We start from the raw sequence: 20,818 nt of genomic DNA on the forward strand, positions 1-20,818 counted from the left end.
GCATGTGACCCTGGATCTGCTGACCCTCAAGCTACCTGACGTCCCCACGGCCACATTTGCCTACTGGGGCCCCGAGAGCCTTCACGAGCAGTGACACTCAGGACGCCAAGCGCCAGCAGAGATGGTGCTGGCGTCCCTGGTCACACAGCTGGAGAGACGGGCGAGGGTCAGACAGATGCTGGCCGCCCGGGCCCTGAGCCTTCACGTGACCGGACGGGCGTCCCCAGCTCAGCTGATGTGCCCCTGGCTGCCTACACAGGGTTCGAAACCTGCTGGGTGACCCTTGGTGAGGACCTGGTCACGGGGACTAGCTGATTCTCCCCCAGACGTCCTGGAGGGCATCCCCTTGTCCCGTGCCCTCTGCCAGCGTCCAGCTGCTCCTGCCCAGGACCCATAAGTGCTGGTGGCCTCCTGGGTCCAATCCCACCTCCGTGCTATTCGCCACGTGGGTCTCAACCAAAACTGCCGAGCCCAGAGGGGCACCGTGTGTGAGCTTTCCGTCTCCTCACCACCTTTTCCCACTCTCTGCTCATCCACCAGGCCCCGGCCATGAGCCAGCCCTGCGCCGGGCATGGGGACAGCTGTGCCCGAGGCAGAGGAGGCCGGTCTGCAGGAGCTGACCAGCGCACAGGGACAGCAGAGACACAGACTCCGGCCGGGACTGGCCCCTCCTGCCGCGGGGCACGGGGACCAGCCCCCCCGTGCCCCCCTGCGCCATCGCAGCCAGAGACGTGCAGCCGGGTCCCGACCGAGAGGAAGCCTCGGACCCCAGACCAAGGGCCGGGCAGCAGCCACCGGCCGGTCCTCCGCAGTCGGCCCTGCCAGGAAGGCCGAAGACCTGCGCGAGGCTACGGAAGGCCAGAGGCACCGCCCTGCGTCTGAAGGCCACGCCTGCCCCGGGGCTCTTCTGCTTTAGGGAACTAACAGGGCGCGGGCAGAACCTGGGTCAGGACAGCACACGGGTGATGGCGTCTGTGTCGGGGCCCATCTCCTGGGCAGGGATGCCCGCATCTTAGCTCTGAAGGATCTCCTCGACTTTAGGGCATACACACACATATTTACGGACAAGAGCTGATCACCTTCAAATGAAAAGATTTCTGTATGAGGCGGTAAGACTGAGAAGGGAAACCAAACTTCCACGGCGGTCCTCTGAGGAGCAGAGGAACGCAGGGTCCTCCGCACGCTCCTGCTTTGCCCGGCCTGCAGGAGAAGCAGGTGTACTTCCGGAGGGAGGGCGGGAGCAGGGCCGGTGAGGACAGATGGAAGGCGGCGGGTGGGGACCCTCGCTCACCCGTCGTACTTGTCGATGTCGAGCTCATACAGACTCTCCTTGGCATGATTGGCACGTTCAGTTACTGTGGGAGAAACAACACCAGCTTGTAGCGTTTACACTCAAGCCTGAGAATCCGCTTTAAAGTGAAGGCGGGTTAAACCACTTTAAACTGAGGGCCTATAAAATCCTGGGGCAGGTTGGCTATAAGGAATCCTCCTTAGTCTTCCCAGAATCCCCTTCACGGAGAGGGATGGAGCCGACCTAGGGGAGCACGGCCTCCCAGAATACACTCCGCGGGTAAGATCCCATTATCGGCACTTAATTGCCAACAAATAACAATTCTGGGAGGAAGCGGTTTCATCTTCTATTTCATAGTTTTCCCTTAGTTAGCCAAAGGACTTTGTAAATTTCACAATACCAAATGTAAAAAAGGAAAATGTCAATCAATCCATAGTCTGTGTGCTCAGTATAACTTCTAAAACTCTCTTGTGCACACAGTTTTGCGTCCTTTCTCCCTCAGCATCTTATCACAACCCTCTTTTTATCATTAAAACTTCCTTGTAAAGACCTTTTTAAAGAACTACAAACCATTCCTCCAGATTCAGCACAGTGTTATCCACGGTTCTTGTTTGGGGGCATCCGCGGTTTCCAGTGTTTTGCTTTTATTAAAATGAGGCAGCAGGCATCTGCGTACCTCCCTCGCTGCCCAGCTGACGGTTTCCCCTGGGAAGTTTAAAAGACCCTAAGACGCTTGGCCCGCACTGCCAAGTGGCCCTTTAGTACGTTTACACAAAACCTTCGAGGCGCTGAACAGGAGGCACTGTCTCCCCACAGCTTCCCGGCGTCGACAGCTTACTCTGAAACTCAGGGCCACGAACGTGGCAGTGCACCGTGTTTCCTAAAATGTCACTCACTGGTGAAACGATCTCTAAGCCTTACTGACTGCGTGCATCTCCTGCAAGAACTGTCTGACCGTGGTCTTTGTCCTTTTCCCTCGTAGTGTTTTTCTTGAGGGATTTATATGCTAACCGTTGGCTGGAACAGTCTATGCGCTCTACTTTGCCTCCTTCTCTTTCTGGCTTGCCAAAACCCCGACATTCTATTTTGTTAAAAGACTCTTAGGTGGGGAATTCCCTGGCGGTCCAGTGGTTAAGACTCTACACTTGCACGGCCAAGGGTGCAGGTTCAAGTTCAGGGAACTGAGGTTGCACAAGCTGCGTGGCATGGCCCCCCCCCCCACACACACACCAAGTCTTATCCAGGGAGAACCTCCCCTGGATCGCTCCCACACCGCGCAGAGCCCTCACGGCTTACCAACGATCTCAGTGGTGATGGAGGCCAGTGTGAACAGTGGGGCCACTTTCTTCTCGTAGATCCGCTTGCCCTGTCCTTTCCCTCCGAGCGGGTTGATGAACACCAGCAAGTGCTTCGGCCGAGATGCTACGGAACAACAACAGCGCCTAAGTCACAGTGAGGGGATGCATTCAGACTCGTTCAGAGGTCCAGCTGGACAAGCAGGGGCAGGGGACCAAGCGCCAGCGGTCTGAGACTGGGGGGAAGGTGGACGCACTGGTTAGACGGCGGGTAGTAGACTCCTGTCCCGTCTGGCAGAATTAGACAGTGAAATGGAGAGACCAAGTCCCACCGCCCAGATGAGAAGCCGGAGACATGGTTCTTCCAAGCCAGGAAGCTGCTCTGAAGCCGCTACGTGGGAAACGTTGTCTTCAAATACATTAAAATTCACTTTTTAGATCCAGATGCCAAACTAATTTTAAATGATAGAAAATCAACCTAAACACATGCTTTCTTTTCAGTGGTTGAAGTTTGTACTGAGTTTCTGAGACTGTGTGTTAGGACTATCCCCACAACAGATTAGCAAAATGGCATATAAAGGGTGATAAACAGTAAGGTCCTACTGCCCGGCACAGGGGAAGTATATTCAGTGTCATGTCGTAAACCATCATGGAAAAGAACCTGAAGAAAAAGATACGCATCCACGTGCGTGCGCGCACACACACACACACACACAACTGAGTCACCGTGCTGTGCAGCAGAAATTCACACAACACTGCAAACCGACTTTGTAAATCAAGTGCCTTTGAACTGTGGTGCTGGAGAAGACTCCTGAGAGTCCCCTGGACTGCAAGGAGATCCAACCAGTCCATCCTAAAGGAGATCAGTCCTGGGCATTCATTGGAAGGACTGATGCTGAAGCTGAAGCTCCAGTACTTTGGCCACCTGATGTGAAGAGCTGACTCATTGGAAAAGACCCTGATGCTGGGAAAGATTGAGGGCAGGGGGAGAAGAGGATGACAGAGGATGAGATGGTTGGGTGGCATCACTGACTTAATGGACATGGGTTTGGGTAGACTCCAGCAGTTGATGATGGACAGAGAGGCCTGGCATGCTGCAGTCCATGGGGTCGCAAAGAGTCAGACACAACTGAGCGACTGAACTGAACTGAACTGTAAATCAACTATTCTTCAATTCAAAAAATATATATACCCAAACAACATGGGTGTTCCAGGTACAAAACGAGCTGACACCTACTGTTTTTTAAGTGGGACAGATGGACCCTCATTACACAGAAGTAATTCACAGCTCAGACACCCCCAGGTGGACACAGGTGCCCCCCAGGCCCCCAGTTTAGTCCTCTGTTCACCTCGAGCACAGGTCTCACCACCCCATTTCCCAGAAAAGGAACCCAGGCCCACGGCGCCACGGGGCCTGCCCCCAGCCTCGCGTCCGGAAGTGCAGGCACTGGCGCCCGGGGGCCAGGCTCCGGGCACCCTCCTGCGCAGTCCTCTAACCAGAAAAGTGTTGAGAAGTCACAGCATCTCGCCACGTCCGCCTTTGCGCTGAGCACAAAGCAGGCACGTACTCAGCGTCTCCAGCAGCTCCCGCAGGGTCTGCAGCCACAGGTGGTACAGCTGCTCCTCTGGGCACCAGAACGTCACCTGCGCCCACCGCCAGCGGTGCCGCCGGGCCCTCCGAACACGGTGCACTGCACGGAGAACACACGCGTGAGCGCGGCCCCGCACACGAGCCCCGGGCCACACCGGCTCCCCTGACGCTCCCCTTTCCTCTGACTGGTTGATCCCTTCCAGCGTATATGAGGGAAGAGATCCTACCCCTCAGTTCTTTTAACCCACGTGAAAAATAAATAAAAAAGATGAGCAAAACATTAAAAACAGAGCTTGGACATGCATAACTGATTCCCTTTGCTCTACAGCAGAGAGTAACACAATGCTGTAAACCAACTGTAGCTCAGTAAGATATTAAAACAAACCAGAGCTTGGAAAAATGATACAAGGACCTTGCATAAAGATAAACCAAGGACAAAATGAGTCTGTTAAGCCAATGACAAAGAAGTTCTCTTTCATGTGAGCTGCCTGGAGCTACGAGGAACTTTCGGGCAGCTTACCTGTGAAAGCGTATGGCTTCTCCATTTTCTGCCATTTTCCGCTGGTGTACTGCTTCCCGTTAATGTCCGTTTCCTCAACAGTGATAATCTCGGAAATAGGCACAGCGCAGGCATCTGCAAAGACACCACACCCTCACTCAGGTCACAGGGCTCACCTCAGCAGCAGCAGAGAGACTCCACGGCGCTGGGACGCCCCAGAGGCAGAGGACAAGCTCCGTGCCATCTTAAGCCTCGGCGCTACATAAGGCTGGGACCCCAGTCCATGCCATCTGAACACGGGGTGTTTCGTCCACAGGGACCCAAGTGGGCCGCGGCTTCTCAGGCCAGCTCCCGTGCCGAACGCGGGGGAAAGGTGTTCACGCCCCAGCACCTATGGTTCAGTCTGCTCAGAAATGAAGAGGGAAGGAGGCCCGGGACAGACCAGGACCCCGCAGTGTGCGGGTGGGTCAGGCCCACACCAAGGTGGGGGCAGGGGGCTTGGGGTCCAACCACCCAAGCGGACTCAGGAGGAGGAAGGGGGTGCCTGCGGACACGGGGAGGACAACACGCAACACCCTCGACTGGAGAGCCAGTCGTCTCCACTGGCCTCAGGTGAGGCTGGACACGAACACAGCCATGGGAAGCGCAAGGCATCAGCCTGTAACCGAACGCGGGGCCAGAAAGACCTCGCCAAGGACGGGACCTGGGAGCAGGGAGGCTGGAGGTCCCGCCCCCAGCGAGACCAGGCTAGTACGTCCCCCAAGCCCGCCAGCGAAGCGGTTGGGAACCCCGTCCACCTTCACACAGAGGCGCACGGCCCCTCCTCGAGGCCCCCACTGGCTCGGAGGCCGGCAAGCGCGCAGACAGGCTCCGTTTCTGCGACAGCTAAATGAAACGATGGCGCTGTGACACCTGGAGTGACCTTGCATCACCTTTGGCCTGGCGGCCTAAGGAAATCAAGTTACAAGAGCCAGTTCAGACGCCTCGAAGTTCCGAGAGAGGGGTGTCCCCAGGGTTAGAGGTGCTGGGCTGCGGCAGGAAAGGGACACTCTCGCAGAAGAGCTGGGAGCCGGCTGGGCTGACCCGACCCAGGAGAGCCTCCACCCAGGGCCTCCCTCCTGGGCTCTGACTCTCCGCAGCTGTGGCCCCTCTCGTACCCCCTGCTCCTGAGGGGTATCTGACCCTGGCCTGCCAGCGGTCGGACCAGAGGAGGCTTCGAGGGGGCCGCCCGGGAGAGAAGGGGGGCAGGGACATTCGTGGGTGGAGCCTCGCAGAGGGCCTGAGACTGAAGCGCTTTCACTGGGGTGTGGTGGGGGCTCTATCACCCCAACAGTGAAAAACTCCAGTGATTTGCCATCTTCTGCTACACTCAGCTTACCCACAGCTTCATCTGCTGCTTGGCTGAGAAGAAAAACAAAACCAGGTCAGCAGGATTCAATCTTCCACGTGTGCACCGCTTGTCCACGTAACAGACGTGGTGACAGGTTTTCTCTAAAAAGGGATAGGGATCGCGGGGATCTGAACAAAACATCACCATCTACATCTGGCTTATCGAGGAAGGACAAGCCCAGAACCCGGGGTCCGGACGGAAGCCGTCCTGGGCGAGCCCGTGCCCACGGGGCTGTTGTTAAGGCGCTAGGTCACGTCCGACTCTTTGTGACCCCAAGGACTGGAGCCCACCGGGTGTCTCTGTCCATGGGATTTCCCAGGCAGGAATACTGGAGTGGGTTGCCATGTCCTTCTCCAGGGGATCTTCCTGACCACCGGCTTGGCAGGTGGATTCTTTACCACTGAGCCACCTGGGAAGCCTGGTGGGGAGGGTGGGGGGTTGGCAATCAAAAAGCAGGGCTTGGTGAGTGACGGGCTTGGAACAGAGGCTGGTCCCACCCGGCTCCCTTGGCCCCTCCGTCTGCTGGGCTGGAAGTTCAGCCTGAACCTCCCGACGACACGTGGGGCTGGCAGGTGGGGCTGGCAGGGGAAGCCGGCAGGGGCTGTGGAAGAGACAGGGTCGGGGCGAGGAGAGCGGGGTCCAGCACAGATGGCGGGCTCCTTCCTGCCTCCCCCACCCGCTGACCCCAGGCCACGTGCCTCGGTGCCTGCTCTGTGTTGCCTCGCGTGCGCAGGTCACACCCTCGTCTTCAAAACCCCTCCAGTGAGGGGGCGTCGAGAGTCTGGGAGAGGCCCTGAGTCGCGCATGGCTGGCGGGACGACCTGCTCAAAGCCTGTCACTCAGGCTCCGGTGCTGCTGGCTGCGTGGGGCTCCAGGAGTCCGTCACGGGCACGGTGCAGGGAAAATGACGCCGCAGGCCCCAGGTCACCCTGCCTGTGCTGCGCGGAGGGGCCTCCGGGCTCAGCAGTGCACGCCGTGTGAACACACACGTGGGAATGGCCGGTTCGCGTCTATAGATCGACATGAGGGGGGCGCACCTGGCAGAGAGCCGATGGTGGGACCTGGGGGCACTTTCCTTTTCTGCACTTATTAGCATTTCTCTCCCTTGGCTTGCGTTCTGCATGATTCCGCACTGCACACGAGATGAGATAAAAAGTCCAAAGTCTTCCCTGCGAGGCACTGCAGTTGCTTTCAGACCAAGTCGACGCCGGCACTGGACTCACTGGACAGACAAAGAGCCCGCGCCTGCGCTGGCGACCCCGTCTCCCCCAAGCAGCGGCCCCCACCCGACCGGGGCCGGCATCCACACCCAGACGGCACTCCCCGAGCTGCTCCTGCCACGGCTGGAGGCGCCCTCGTGGCTCCTGGGCCGGCTGTGCCCCATCGCAGGATCAGGGGCCAAGGCTTGTGGGTGTCCCCTCTCCCTTTATTAAGTCACAACCCAGCATCCCCTTTCAAGCAAACTTCTGAACAGAAGGTTCTGGAACAGATGCTCGACTCCCTGGGCACCTCCCTGGCCCAGGGCTCCCCCGCCCCTACCCCAGCACCTCTTTGGGGTGGGGCCGTCCGTCACTGGAGGGTTTCAGCAGCACCCTTGGGCTCCGGCCACTAATGCCACCTCCCTGCCCACCACCCTGGTTCTGCCAGAGGTTGGCCAGCGTCTCCCACTGCCTCCAGGGCTGGTGAGCTTAGCAATGCTTCTCCAAACAGGGAGCAGAGAGCAAGCTGAGGCTCCAAGCCTAGTGCCAACACCTGCTCTGATCAGACAAGGTTTTCAACTCTGGATAATCGCCCCCCACCCCGCCCCCCGCCCGCCCACACATCTACAACAGAAGTTAAAGATTTTCAACCACAGTTCAGCCAAGTCAAGCAGCCTTGCTGGGACGGCAGTCTTATTGGCAGCCTTTATAAAACCTCTGCTCTACTAAATTACTAAAGCAAAGTGACTTTCTCAGGGTGATTTTAAAAATTTCTTGAGATGAAAAAAGGAGTCTGCCTGTGGCAGCGGCCACCCGAGGACAGACGGTGCAGTTGGCAGCCCGTGGCTGGGTCGGGCAGACGGGGCCGTCCCCTACCACGTGCCACGCCTGTCCTCTCAGGTACCAAGCCCGGGAGGAGCACCGGGGCTCCCTCCACCCCCTTTCATGCTCGGATAGGACCACTCAAAAGGCAGAAGACCCCCGAGGCTTCCCAACCCAGGCAGGAGCCCCCTGCTCAGCTCTAGGCTCTGGAAGCCCAGATTCAGTGACCTTCCAGGCTGGCAAGAGATGCGGGAGACGTGAGTTTGATCCCTGGGTCAGGAAGATCCCCTGGAGGAGGAAATGGCAACATGCTCCAGTATTCTTCCCTGGGAAATTCCATGGACAGAGGAGCCTGGCAGGCTACAGTCCACGGGTCGCAAAGAGCTGGACAAGGCACAAGCGACTCAGCATGTGTGCAGGCTGGCAGCACCCACACTGGGTCACAGCCCTGCCTCTCCAAGATCCCCAAGGATAGAGGGGACAGAGGCCTCACCAGGCTCGTCCCGCTGGGTGTGCATTGAGCCAACGTCGGCCCCAGAGAGAGGCTTTACTCCCTAGGCAGCCGCGCACGGGCACAGCAAGAAGAGCAAGCCTGAGGCACGCCTCCCGGAAGGCCAGGGGCTGGGGTCCCCGTGGGGAGGAGCTGCAGGGCCTCCAGGGCACGGGGAGCGTGGGGGAAGGCCCATCACCATGCATGGGGCAACCCGGCCCCGGCCTCCACTCCATCGGAAACAGAGGCGCTCAGCTCCCCCCACGGGTGGACTGTTTGGCCCTGGGATGTCAAAAGGTCACCGAGCGTACAGCCACTATGGAAGACGATATGGAGATTCCGTAAAAACTAGGAATAAAACCACCATGTGACCCAGCAATCCCACTCCTAGGCCTAGACCCTGAGGAAGCCAAAATTGAAAGAGACGCAGGTATCCCACTGTTCACTGCAGCTCCGTTTACAACAGCTGGAACAGGGAAGCCACCTAGACGCCCACTGACAGATGAATGGATGAAGAGTCGTGGTGCGTGTACACAATGGAGTATCACTCAGCCATAAAAAGGAACACATCTGAGTCAGTTCTGATGAGGTGGATGAACCTAGAACCTATTATACAGAGTGAAGTGAGTCAGAAAGAGAAAGATAAATATAGTATTCTAACACATCTATACGGAATCTAGAAAAATGGTTCTGAAGGATTTATTTACAGGGCAGCAGCAGAGAAAAAGACATAGAGAACAGACTTATGGAGACGGAGAGAGGGGAGGAGAGGGTGAGATGTGTGGAAAGAGTAACCTGGGAACTTACATTACTGTATGTAAGATAGACAGCCAGCGGGGATTTACTGTATGGCTCAGGAAACTCAAACAGGGCTCTGTATCAACCTAGATGGGTGGGAAGGGGAGGCAGATGAGAGGGAGGTTTGAAAGGGAGGGGATATATGTATTCTTATGGCTGATTCATGTTGAAGTTTGACGGAAAACAGCAAAGTCTGGAAAGCAATTATCCTTCAATAAAAGGATAAAAGTCACTGAGCGGACACTCACGCAGGCCCAGCAGAAGGGTCAGTGGTCCTATCTAGTCTCAGCCGAGGCGCTGAGACCAGACACAGCAGACTCCAGGCTTCCGGAGACGACTCGGGCACACGTTGCATTGGTTATGCTCTGCGCTGCTTGGAGGGCGTGCGCGTCGTAAAACAACCTGAACTACTGGGGGGCCGGTGCAGCGGACCAGACTCAAACCCGCCGTGCGGCCACCTGACGCCCCCGCCTGTCTGCCGGCACAGGCGTCCCTTGCGCGCGGCCCCCAGGCGCCGGGGGCGCTCCCTCCTGGTTCTGCGCGTCTGCGTGTGATCTGTACCCGTGTGAGTGTGCGGCCGAGGAGTCCCGGGCCGACGACACCCTCTGCCACGGCTTGCTCCAGGCAGAGCAGGCCCCTCGGGTCCTACTGGATACATGGGGGCTTCAGCTGCCCCCCAGCTCTGACCAGCCCCTCTGAACTCCTGCCCGGGCCCCCACCTGGGCTCGCCGCATACCTTCACATGCCAGCTGTGGCGGAGCCGTCCACAGGACCACTACGAAAACCAACCCACAGCAAGAGGGCTTGGACACAACCTCCGCGAAAATATTCTCCTGTCGTCTCAAACCGACAGCTTCCCAACAATTCGCTGCCACGGCTCTGAACTCACACGTCACCAGAGTTTAAAACCACAGGCAGCAAGGTGCCGGGGCTTCCCCGGTGGCTGAGAGAGTAAAGAATCTGCCCGCAGTGCAGGAGAGCCGGGTTCAGTCCTGGTGTCGGGAAGATCCCCTGGAGAAGGGAATGGCAGCCCACTCCAGTATTCTTGCCTGGAGAGTCCCATGGACAGAGGAGCCTGGTGGGCTACAGTCCTTGGGGCCGCAAAGAGTCAGACACGACTGACCACTGGCAAGGTCCCCACTGCACAGGTATTTCACCAGTGCACTTGGGGGCACTTTGGCCCAATGCCACAGGAAGCCCCTGACACCAGTGCTGGGAAAGGACGCTCACGCTCTGTGGGGCCGCCCACAAGGCTCTGAGGACTTGAGTTCCACCGCAGCCCGATGGGTCTTGAGCATTTAAGAGAGAAAGTCTCATGGGGTGAGCAAACAGAAACTGCTCTTGCCACCTCCCAGGTGCCCAGCGGGCAGTGCCGGGCACACTCAGACACGCCTTCACCTGGCCCTTCCACGTGGGCAAGGGGCTCTGCTGCTGCACACCTCGGGGACGCTGAAAACATCGCCATGACGGTCCTCTGGCCTCATCTCAGTGCAGCTTCACTTCTGGTCTTAAGACTCGATTTGGAATCCAACAGAAGCAAACTGCTCAACTACTCTCTACAGACATACAGATTTTGAGAAACAGCTCTGTAGGCAACTTGGTCATAAAACAAAGAACTAAAGAACTTCTGTTTATTAAGGACAAGACCATTTTTCCATGGAACAGCATGTACTACCTCCGTGATAAAAGCATTCAGAAAGAAAACAGCTGGAAGTGCAGAAAGAACCACCAGTGTGCCAAGAGGAAACGTGTGTGATACGGTCACGCGTCATCACCCGCTGGAGGGCGTGAGCCCCACAGACAGAACCACCGACCGCTCCCCGGAAGTGCTTCTCCCTGTCGCCCTCCCGTCCTGCGGCGTTACACTGTGCGTGGCATGGTGCTGAAGTTTGGGATCTGTGTGAGTAAAGTGCAGCTTAGGATCACATTTTTTAAGTTTAAAATGGAAATCTTAACTGGTATCAACTTTTGCAACGCTGTAAAAACTAAGCAAATTCAAAATAGAAGACAAAGAAGAGGCAACTTTTTCATAAAATCGAAAAAAAACTCTCAACTTTTAACACGTCTTTTTGTTTAATTTTATATTATTAAACCTCTTGAAAACCTAATGTCCAGCTACAACCCTCATTTCGGTCATTTTTGTTCACTGACGATGAATTCTACAACTTATCTAACACATCACAAAGCCTAAGAGAAGTAAAGGATGGGTTTACAAGGCTTCACTGGAACGTATGATCACAAAGACCTTGCTTGGATGTGAAGTGAGTATGCTCTGGCCACACACTCACAGGGACCACTGCAGTCCCTCAGCCAAGCCACTAGTCCCCACCCTTGCTACCTGCCCCCCCCCCCACCAGATACACACACATCACACCTGGATACACACACACACACACACACACACACACACACACACCCAGAGGTACACACACCACTGACAAACTGACGCGGGGCGTCCCCTCACCCACAGCCGTGCCCCCCGACTGCAGGATGCGGCACAGGCCACCAAGTATGGAGGTGAACAGCCACAAAGCCACTCAGAAACGGGCGAAGAGAAAGACCTAAAAAAATTAACAATAAGCAAGCAGCCATGCACAGGAAACGGGTGGGGTATCTTCAATGTTGAAGGACATAAGCTTTCATTTACAAGAATGTCCGTATCGACAGTATATCAGGGTAGGTAATTTTATTAGGGTTTGCACCTTGCAAAAATCATGCATGCGTGCTAAGTCGCTTCAGTCGTGTCCTACTCTTTGCGACCCCATGGACAGAGGAGCCCGCCAGGCTCCTCTGTCCATGGGGTTCTCCAGGCTAACAACGCTGGAGTGGGCTGCCATTTCCTCCTCCAGGGGATCTTCCCGACTCAGGGATCAAACCCAGGTCGCCTGCGTTGGCAGGCTGATTCTTTACCACTGAGCCCCCTGGGAAGCCTGCACAAAGTCATATTGGAAGTGATGTCCATTTCTCCAAAGAGTGCGGCTCGAGTGACTGACACCTGCCAACTCAGTGACTCAGATCAGCCCCCAGTTCCCTCGCTCTCCGGTCCTTCAGCTGAACTTGAAGGCGCCTCTCGCTGTGCCTGTCTGTCCAGCGTTAATTTTTCTTCTAATAACAAAGCAATCTTTTAGGGCCATTAGCACAAACCATTAGCAAATGTCATAACTGTTAACAACTCAAAACACTCTTCTGTAACACAGTCCTTTCCAGAAATGGACTGAAATTTTGTAACCAAACCTGGGCTGGAAGCCTCAGGGCTTCTGCTGACAAGAGTCTGGGTTCTCTGGCCTCCCCTCCCCGTCCCCAGGGAGTGTGACCTCGCCTGGTGTGACAGGCGGTCACCCTCCCACATGGGTGGGGGCTAAGGGGCTGCGCGTTGCACAGGGACCACGGGCAAGGCTGGGGGAGAGGCTGCCCACGCAGCTCCCGGGGCAGCTGCGATGTCCAGGAGCCACGGCTACCACCAGTCTCGGCTCTCTCCTGCCCTTCCCAGCGCTGGCCGTGACCTGCGGGCACTGTGTGGGCTTCCCAGCTGCAACTCAAGAGCAGAAACATCCCCGCCGTCTATGGGTCCGCTTCTCTTACAAGGTCCCAGACGGCTGTGTGCACACCCACCTGGATGGCGGTGGGCGGGGGCCAGGGTCCCCCCAGCCCAGCGTCGGGCTGCAGGTGGCCCGGCCGCCCCCAAGGCTTTTCTGCATCAGCGCCCACGATAGGATGGGACTGGGCCTTTCAGGAAACGCTGCTGCCACACCTGCTCGGGATGGGCTTCTCTGCGGGTCCCCGGGCCGTGGGTCTGGGGGACAGGCTGCAACGATTATTGCCCTGAAGGCCTTACACCTGCGGAGCCGCGTTTGCACACACAGGACTTGTGAGCCACAAGGGAGTCCCAAGTCCAGTCCCAAGTCCCATCTGTGCAGCCCTGCGCTCCTTCGAGCACATGCTACCCCAGCTAAGCATCCCCAGCCTGGTGATTGGGACTGAGAACTCCGGGGGCCTGACCAGAAGCCCCTGGCCACTGGGGGCACAACGCCTGACTCCTGCAGCAAGATCCCTGCTCTCCCCACCCCCTGCCAGGAGAGGCAGTGGGGGCCGCTGAGAGGAACCGCAGAACCTGCATCCTCGAAGGGGGCGCACCCCAGGATCTCGGGGTCTGGGCTCTAGTAGAGTCCCACCTGTTCCCGACTGCCGCCTCGGAAATGGGGCAAGTCGAGGACAGCTCCCAGGGCTGCGGCCAGGATCGCCCGCGTGAGGCGGCAAACAGCACGGCAGGCTTGAGAGCGTCGGCGTCAGCAGAACTAGCCCGACTCCAGGGCCGCCCACAGCCACCCTCTCCCCCGTGTCTGGGCAATACGAGAGGCAGACAGTTAACTGAGGAGCCCAAAAGCACACAGCAGCAGGCCGGCTGGCCAGAGTGGCACCCCCACAGAAGGAGCGGGGTCCCCGAAGAAGGAGCGGGGTCCCCACAGAAGGAATGGGGTCCCTGCAGAAGGAGCGGGGTCCCCGCAGAAGGAGCAGCCCTCGCAGGCCCTTCCCTTTGTCTGTATCCCCACCTCTGGGGCTTCCCTGGTGGCTCAGCTGATAAAGAATCCACCTGCAATGCGGGAGGCCTGGGATCCATCCCTGGGTTGGGAAGATCCCCCCGAGAAGGGACAGGCTACCCACTCCAGTATTCTTGGGCTTCCCTTGTGGCTCAGCTGGTAAAGAATCCGCCTGCAATGTGGGAGGCCTGGGTTCCACCCCTGGGTTGGGGAGATCACCTGGAGAAGGGAAAGGCTGCCCACTCCAGTATTCGGGCCTGGAGAAGTCCATGGACTGCACAGTCCATGGGGTTGCAATTGAGCGGCTTTCACCTTCACTTAGACCTCCGCTCCGAGGGCAGCCTGAGGTCTTGAGCTGCACGCTGGATGCCCGTCTGGCTCTTTTTGACCCCACGGACTGTAGCCCGCCAGGCTCCTCTGTCCATGGGATTCTCCAGGCAAGAACACTGGAGTGCATTGCCATTCCCGTCTCCAGGGGGTCTTCCCCACTCAGGGATAGAACCGAGTCTCTTACATCTCCCGCACCTGCAGGCGGGTTCTTTACCACAAGCGCCACCTGGGCAGCCCAAGCCTGCTGGATGCAGAGAACGAAAGCCCGCCCCTGTGTCCAGAGAGGCTGGATCATGGCCGGCAGGGCTGGGAGGGCGTCCTGGCTCTGCCGGTGGACGGGCACGTGCTGGGCTCCCTCTTGGCCTTCGTGAGCAGAACACACAGGATGCGCGAGGGGACCTGGGGGCTGAACGGCCAAGTCTGTCAGCTCCTGGTGCCCGCCTCACCCAAGTGACCAGCACCAGGGAGGCCCCCAGAGGCGTGCCAAGGCCTCAAGAGCTGGGCTGATGTGGAAGCCCCCTCCCACGGCCTTGCCATCTGTGTACAACCAGGCTGAGCACCTGCCTGAGAAAAGAAAATCCTCCAGAGGATTCACAACATAATATTAAAAATATTAACCAGCACACCAAGAATCGGCAGCCCTGAGAGGCCCAGGGGGAAAGCCAGTCAGCAGACGCCCCACCCAAGATGCCCCAGGTGTCCGAGGTGTCAGACACAAACTTCCGCGTGGTCGATAGAACCAGGCTCGGTGAGGTGCTGCTCTGAACGTTCCTAAAGTGAACAGAAGGACAGAAGTTCCCAGGACAAAAAGAGACGACTAGAAGGAACCAAATGGAAAATTTAGAACTGAAAGGACAGCAAGTGAAATAAAACAGCCACTAGCTGGGCTCAGCAGTGGAGCGGCTGTGGCAGAGGAAAGTCAGTGAAGCCCCACAACTCAGTAGGAATAACCTGCTCTGAATAAGAGAGGAAAAAACATGTTAAAGACGGCCCAGGGACCTTCTGCTCTGAGATGAAGGGCGAGACTGCTCCTCCCTGGAGTCCCACGTGGCAGTAATGCCCAGAGACTCTGGAAGGCAGGCGGGAGGAGGGAGCTGACCGGGGACCTCGGGGCCAGGGAAAGACGGCGGAGAGTTCCCTGGGTTTCTTCCTGCCCCACGTTATCTCAGATTTGAAGACTTCAGCAACTGGAAATGCCAACGGGTACAAACAAAAAACTCCACCCAAGATCACTCTCTCTGGCCAAAGGACCAGGGGCAGGAGAGCCCAGTAAGACGAGAAACTTCTGGACAAGAACTGCCCTCCTCCAGCAACACACAGAAAACCTGCCCCCACCCCCCGCCTGCAAAGTCTGCCCGGAGTCTAGACATCTGCCCTCCAGGTGGAGGCAGGCACCTGACACTCCCCAGCAGGGTGGCGTGAGGGAAGCCAGCACTTTCATCCCAGCGGGTGGCGAGCCTCACACCCCACAGGGGTCAGTGGAGATGAGGAGCGAGTGGATTTCCACCGCCTCCCAGCACGAGTGGGGTGCCCCTCACCTTCCTTGCTGGGCTGGTGTCAGGGGACCAAGGGGAGAGTCAGAACTTGTACCTCCACCAACCTCCAGCCACCCTCCACGGTGCGCAGTCACAGGGCATCCCTACCCTTCCAGCCAGGAGGTCTCAGTGGAGGCTGAGAGGGGGGTTCACCCAGCAGCAATGGGGGGGCACCCCCCTGACTGCTGATGAGGCCCAGGGGAACCTGGACTTCTTCCCTGATCTGGCGGTAACTAGTCCCCCCTCCTCCCTGACGGCGCAGTGTCAGAGAAAGCCAGCTATAAGAGGAAACTGAAATAAGATCCAAATTTTCATAACGTAAACAAGACAGAAATGTCCAGGTTTCAACCGAAAATCAATCACCATGCCAAGAACCGGGAAGATCTCAAAATGAGAGGAAAAAAGGACAATCATTCGATGCCAAAACTGAGATGACAAAGATGTTGGGGTTATCTCACAAAGATTTCAAAGCCGCCACGATGAAAATGCTTCACAAACAACTGCACACTTAAAACAAATGAAGACACATAAAGACTCAGTGAAGAAAAAGGTCTTAGCAAAGAAATAGACGATTACAAAGAAGAACCAAATGAAAATTTTAGAACTGAAAAAATGCGATAACCAAAACAGAAAACAAACGGGTGAACTCAACAGCAGCACGGAGGCAGAGGGAAAATCAGTGAGCTGGGAGATGCGACCAGAGAAATTACTCCAACTCAGCAACAGAGGAAAGTAACTTAGAAAAAGTAACAACACTGACACTGAACGGGCCTCGGGGACCTGTGGGGTCACAGCAGAGGGCCTAACGTGTCGCTGGGGCTCAGAAGGAGAGGAGGAGAGGGGGCGACAGAGTGCGCAAGAAATAACAGCTGAAAACTTCTCAAAAGTGTCGCCAAAAGACATAACCTCAAATGTCACTAACTCAAAGAAATCCAATCCAAGACACATCCAAGTCTGGATTCCAAAAATCAAGCACAAAGAAAAGAATATGAAAATTAACAGTCAAAGAGAAACAACGCTTCACCTACAGGGGAAAATAATTTTGAATGACAGTGGATTTATCCTCAGAAAACATGGAAGGCAGAAGCACAGTGCTTTTCCAGTGCTGAAAAGAAAAGAATCTTATACCCAGCAAAAATATCCTTTGGGGATTACAAGAGAAACCAAGACATTCTCAGATGAAGAAAAACGAACAGTCTTGTTGCCAGCAGACAGGTCCTAAAAGAACAGATACAGGAAGTAGAAATGATAAAAGAAGACTCCCTGGAAAAAAAAAAAGAGGAAACAGAAGAATATAAGTAAGTAAAGATACGTGCAATCCCAACAGTATTTCCTTCTCCTCCTGACTTTCCTGAATTACGTTTGAGGGTTGAAGATAAAGCTATAACACTGCTGTGGTTCCAAATGCATGTGGAAGAGATAAGACGATTTTACTATAAAACGGGAGAGTAAACTGATGCAGAGAGAGGGGAGGTTTCTGCACGTCCTCAAACTGGTACAATGACAAGTCCACTGGACTGGCATGAGACTCGCACACACAGACCAACACCGAGGGCCATCCACAGAGCTGCACTCAGAAGCAGTATGGACATCTTACCACCACAAACGGCTGACTCAAAAGCAGACATACAGACAAATCAGTATGGATCGTAAAAACAGACTTTTAAGCAGTTCACAGGAAGGCAGGAAAAAGCAGAGAAATGAAAACTAAAAAACAAAAGGTAAAATGGCAGATTTAAGCCCTAATATATTTACATTAAGAAGGCACAGGTTGGCCTAGATGATTGAAAAACACGAGTCAACCCCACAGAGTCTAAAGAAACGCACTTCAAATCTAAGGGCGTAAGCAGGTTGAAAGTAAAAGGACAGAAAAGACACGTGGAGCAGGCGTGGCCGCGGCACCGGGTAAAGTGGGCTCTAGAACAGACAGAACAGTCAGAGGCAAAGACGGGCCGCTACACAACGTAGAGTCGACCAGAATGAAGGCTCAGCGATCCTGACCGTGCACGCGCCAGCCGACGCGGCAGGAAAACGCGCAGGGATGAACAACGGTTTACAGCAGGGTCGGCGAACTGCAGGCCAAATCCAGCATGCTGCCCCCTTCTGTAAACAGGTTTCTCGGCACGAAGCCACGTGCATTCACTCACACGCTGCCTACAGCGGCTTTTTCACTAAAGCAGCAGAATTGAGAAGTTGGGGCCCACAAAGCCTAAAGTATTTGCAACCTGGCTTTTTCTTTTTAAAATTATTTACCCACTGATCTGATCTCTGGCTGTGCTGGGTCCTTGCTGCCCTAGGGGCTTTCCTCCAGCTGCGGGGGGCGGGTCTCTCGCGGCGGAGGCCTCTCCGGCTGCGGAGCACGGGCTTCGCGGTGCAGCCCGGGGTGAGCTCAGCAGTTGCCGCTCCCGCGCCCCAGAGAACAGGCTCAGCAGCGGCGGTGGTGCACATGCGCAGTTGCTCTGTGGCCTGTGCGGTCTTCCCCCACCAGGGATCGAACCTTGAGTCTCCTGCGCTGGCAGGCAGATTCTTTATCACTGAGCCACTTGGGAAGCCCTGCCATCTGACTTCTTAAGGAAACATCTGCTGACCTACTTTGGAGTAACAAAGAAAAGTTACCCTTGGAATTATCTCAGCGTAATTACATTATTTATGACCACATTCGGCTACTCTGAAGCCACGTAATCTGACCATAGCTGAGGCAGGTGCCTAGAGAGACGGAGGCAGGCAGGTCGGCTGTTTTTCTGACAGCTGCTTTTCAAAACCACAAAAGCCTGTATGTCTCTTCCGATAGTGAGTCATACGCAAATCTGTAAAGATTTTTTTTTTTCTGAAATAGGTAAACAAGAGCCATTTAGTTCCTATTCAAATATACTGAGATTCCTATCTAACTCTGCAGGTTGCTGGCCTCACATAATCTGCTATCATCTGCAGCACTTTTGACCTCATCACTGGGCGGGCATAAGTAAGACGTATGAGGAGACACTGAAACACAGGGCTATAGGATTTGTGGGGCGAACGGTTCAGGGGATTCTGTAGAATTTCTGGGTTCTACCCAAACCGTTCAGCTTCCTAGCCACTCACAGTGGTTTTAAACTCACTCCTCTAGAGAAAAGGAAAGATGCTTGGACAGCAAGCAGCCACTTCTCCCCACGCTCTCCACCAGTGGCCCAGTTGTCCCCCACGGTTGGGGTCCAGTCTCCAGCTGGCCACCACTCACCACGCAGCCAGGGACAGGCCGAACCCTGCCTCCCACAGCCAGCCACTCACACGGAGCTCGGTCCACACCTGCTGTTTACACAGACACTCGAGGCCCTCCGGGAGGACGGGGAGGAGACACAAGGAAGCGAGTCCTTCCCACGCTGGATTCCACCCCAAGAGCGAGCACAGGGGAGATAAGACAGATAGTCCTAAAAAGGAAAACAGGGAAAACCCGTAACACGCAGCAGAAGGAAGCAGCTATCGGAGAGGGACAAACAGCTGTACAAACAAAAAAAAACAAAGACAGACGAGGGAAGGCAAGGTGCCAGCAGAGCTGGGCCCCGAGCCGAGGTAAGATCTGAATACAGCGGTGGGGAGAGGGGGGCTGTCTTGTGGGGACTCAGGTCTGGCTCAGCTGGGGCCTCAGGAGTCAAGGAGGTCAGAGCTGAGGAGCCCTGCAAGTGAGGCAGGCACGGGCAGCTTGCAAGCTAGTTGGCAAGCTGCCCAGCACGTGAAAGAATCTTCTAGAAGGGCAAGCATCCCAGGAGGAGGGGGAGAGGGGGAGAGTGCCTAGCCGTAGACTTTGGGGCTGTATTAGACGGGCTTCATGGTGCTTTCCAAACTTCCATCCGACAACCTTGGGGTAACCCATCAGAAGGTGCTTGAGGGAGGGGACACAGGGAGCAAAGATGGACAAGGCAAGCCTGGAGGCAGGGCTGCAGGAGGCACCTGAACCGGCCTGTGGCTTAAAGAGAACCACACAGGAGAGGAGCGCGGAGCCCCGATACCGGCCGGGGCACACAGACCTGGGCGCCAGCTGGCTGTCTCCTGTGGGCCGTGCCAGAAACTTGGAACCAGAGCTCAGGAGAAACTGGGACGGAAGGTGACTCAGTAGGAGAACCTGCAGGGCGCTGCGATCAGGAGGGTGAGATAAGATCCCCAAAGTGAAGCCACCTCAAGTGTTCATTTGCTCAGTCATGTCCGACTCTTTGAGACCCCATGGATTGTAGCCCACCAGGCTCCTCTGTCCACGGGGACTCTCCAGGCAACATTACTGGAGTGGGTTACCATGCCCTTCTCCAGGGGATCTTCCCAACCCAGGGGTCTTCTTCACTGCAGGCAGATTCTTTACCATCTGAGCCACCAGGGAAGCCCGAAGCCACCTTACCTTGGACCCACCCACATGTTCACAAAACAGCACGTGAAAGGCAGAGAGCAACTAGGTTCTCTAGAAATGTCTGCTGTTCAGAAACCTAGACCAATCGAGAGGATAAATAAATTGGGTCAGGGACAGAAAGCAAAAAAACTGTCATCAGTACCTTAACAAACACACAGAAAGTATATCTCCCAAAGTATAAAACATCATTTCTTATATACTAGTCTTTTTTCCTTTAGGCTAGATGTTCAAACATGGCAAATTCACCAAATTACATCCTTAAAATGCGTGTTTCATTGCATGCAAATTACGCCTCGATAAAGCTGATGTGAAAAAAAATCATGTTTTAAGAGAGTAAACAGTAATACGCACATTCACAGAGACCAACAGCAAATATTTGCTCTCGAAGGTTAAGACTGCGGGTGGTTCTCTCCCTGTGTGCTTTTCTGTGTTTTCTAGATTTTATTAAACCAACATGAGTTACTTTCATAAGCAGGAAAAAAAATTAGTTTTAAGTATCTGTGGCTTGCCTGTTTCCGTGGGCACTGCGCAGGGGTGTTGGACTGTAAATACAACAGTAACTTGTACAAGGAGCTTCCCAGCAACCCGGGACATCCTCGATGGGAGAGGGGAAAACTTCTGGAGGAGGCTGGGCATAGCCCCACCCCCACCCCAGGGTGCCCACG

The 20,818-nt window shown here is 55.6% G+C and overlaps 1 protein-coding gene across 1 annotated transcript in view; it reads right to left on the bottom strand.

Moving 5' to 3' along the window:
• CERK (ceramide kinase) overlaps window positions 1-20,818 on the bottom strand; it is a 36,634-nt gene that overhangs the window by 11,708 nt on the left and 4,108 nt on the right. The window contains exons 3-6 of the mRNA XM_068971564.1: window positions 4,698-4,811; window positions 4,155-4,277; window positions 2,588-2,713; window positions 1,292-1,355 (exon numbers count right to left, since the gene is read on the bottom strand). Of these exons, the coding sequence (XP_068827665.1) occupies window positions 1,292-1,355; window positions 2,588-2,713; window positions 4,155-4,277; window positions 4,698-4,811 (427 nt within the window). The remainder of the gene's footprint in view (window positions 1-1,291; window positions 1,356-2,587; window positions 2,714-4,154; window positions 4,278-4,697; window positions 4,812-20,818) is intronic.

Source organism: Capricornis sumatraensis, chromosome 4, assembly GCF_032405125.1.
Source record: "Capricornis sumatraensis isolate serow.1 chromosome 4, serow.2, whole genome shotgun sequence".
Classification (NCBI taxonomy): Eukaryota; Metazoa; Chordata; class Mammalia; order Artiodactyla; family Bovidae; genus Capricornis; species Capricornis sumatraensis.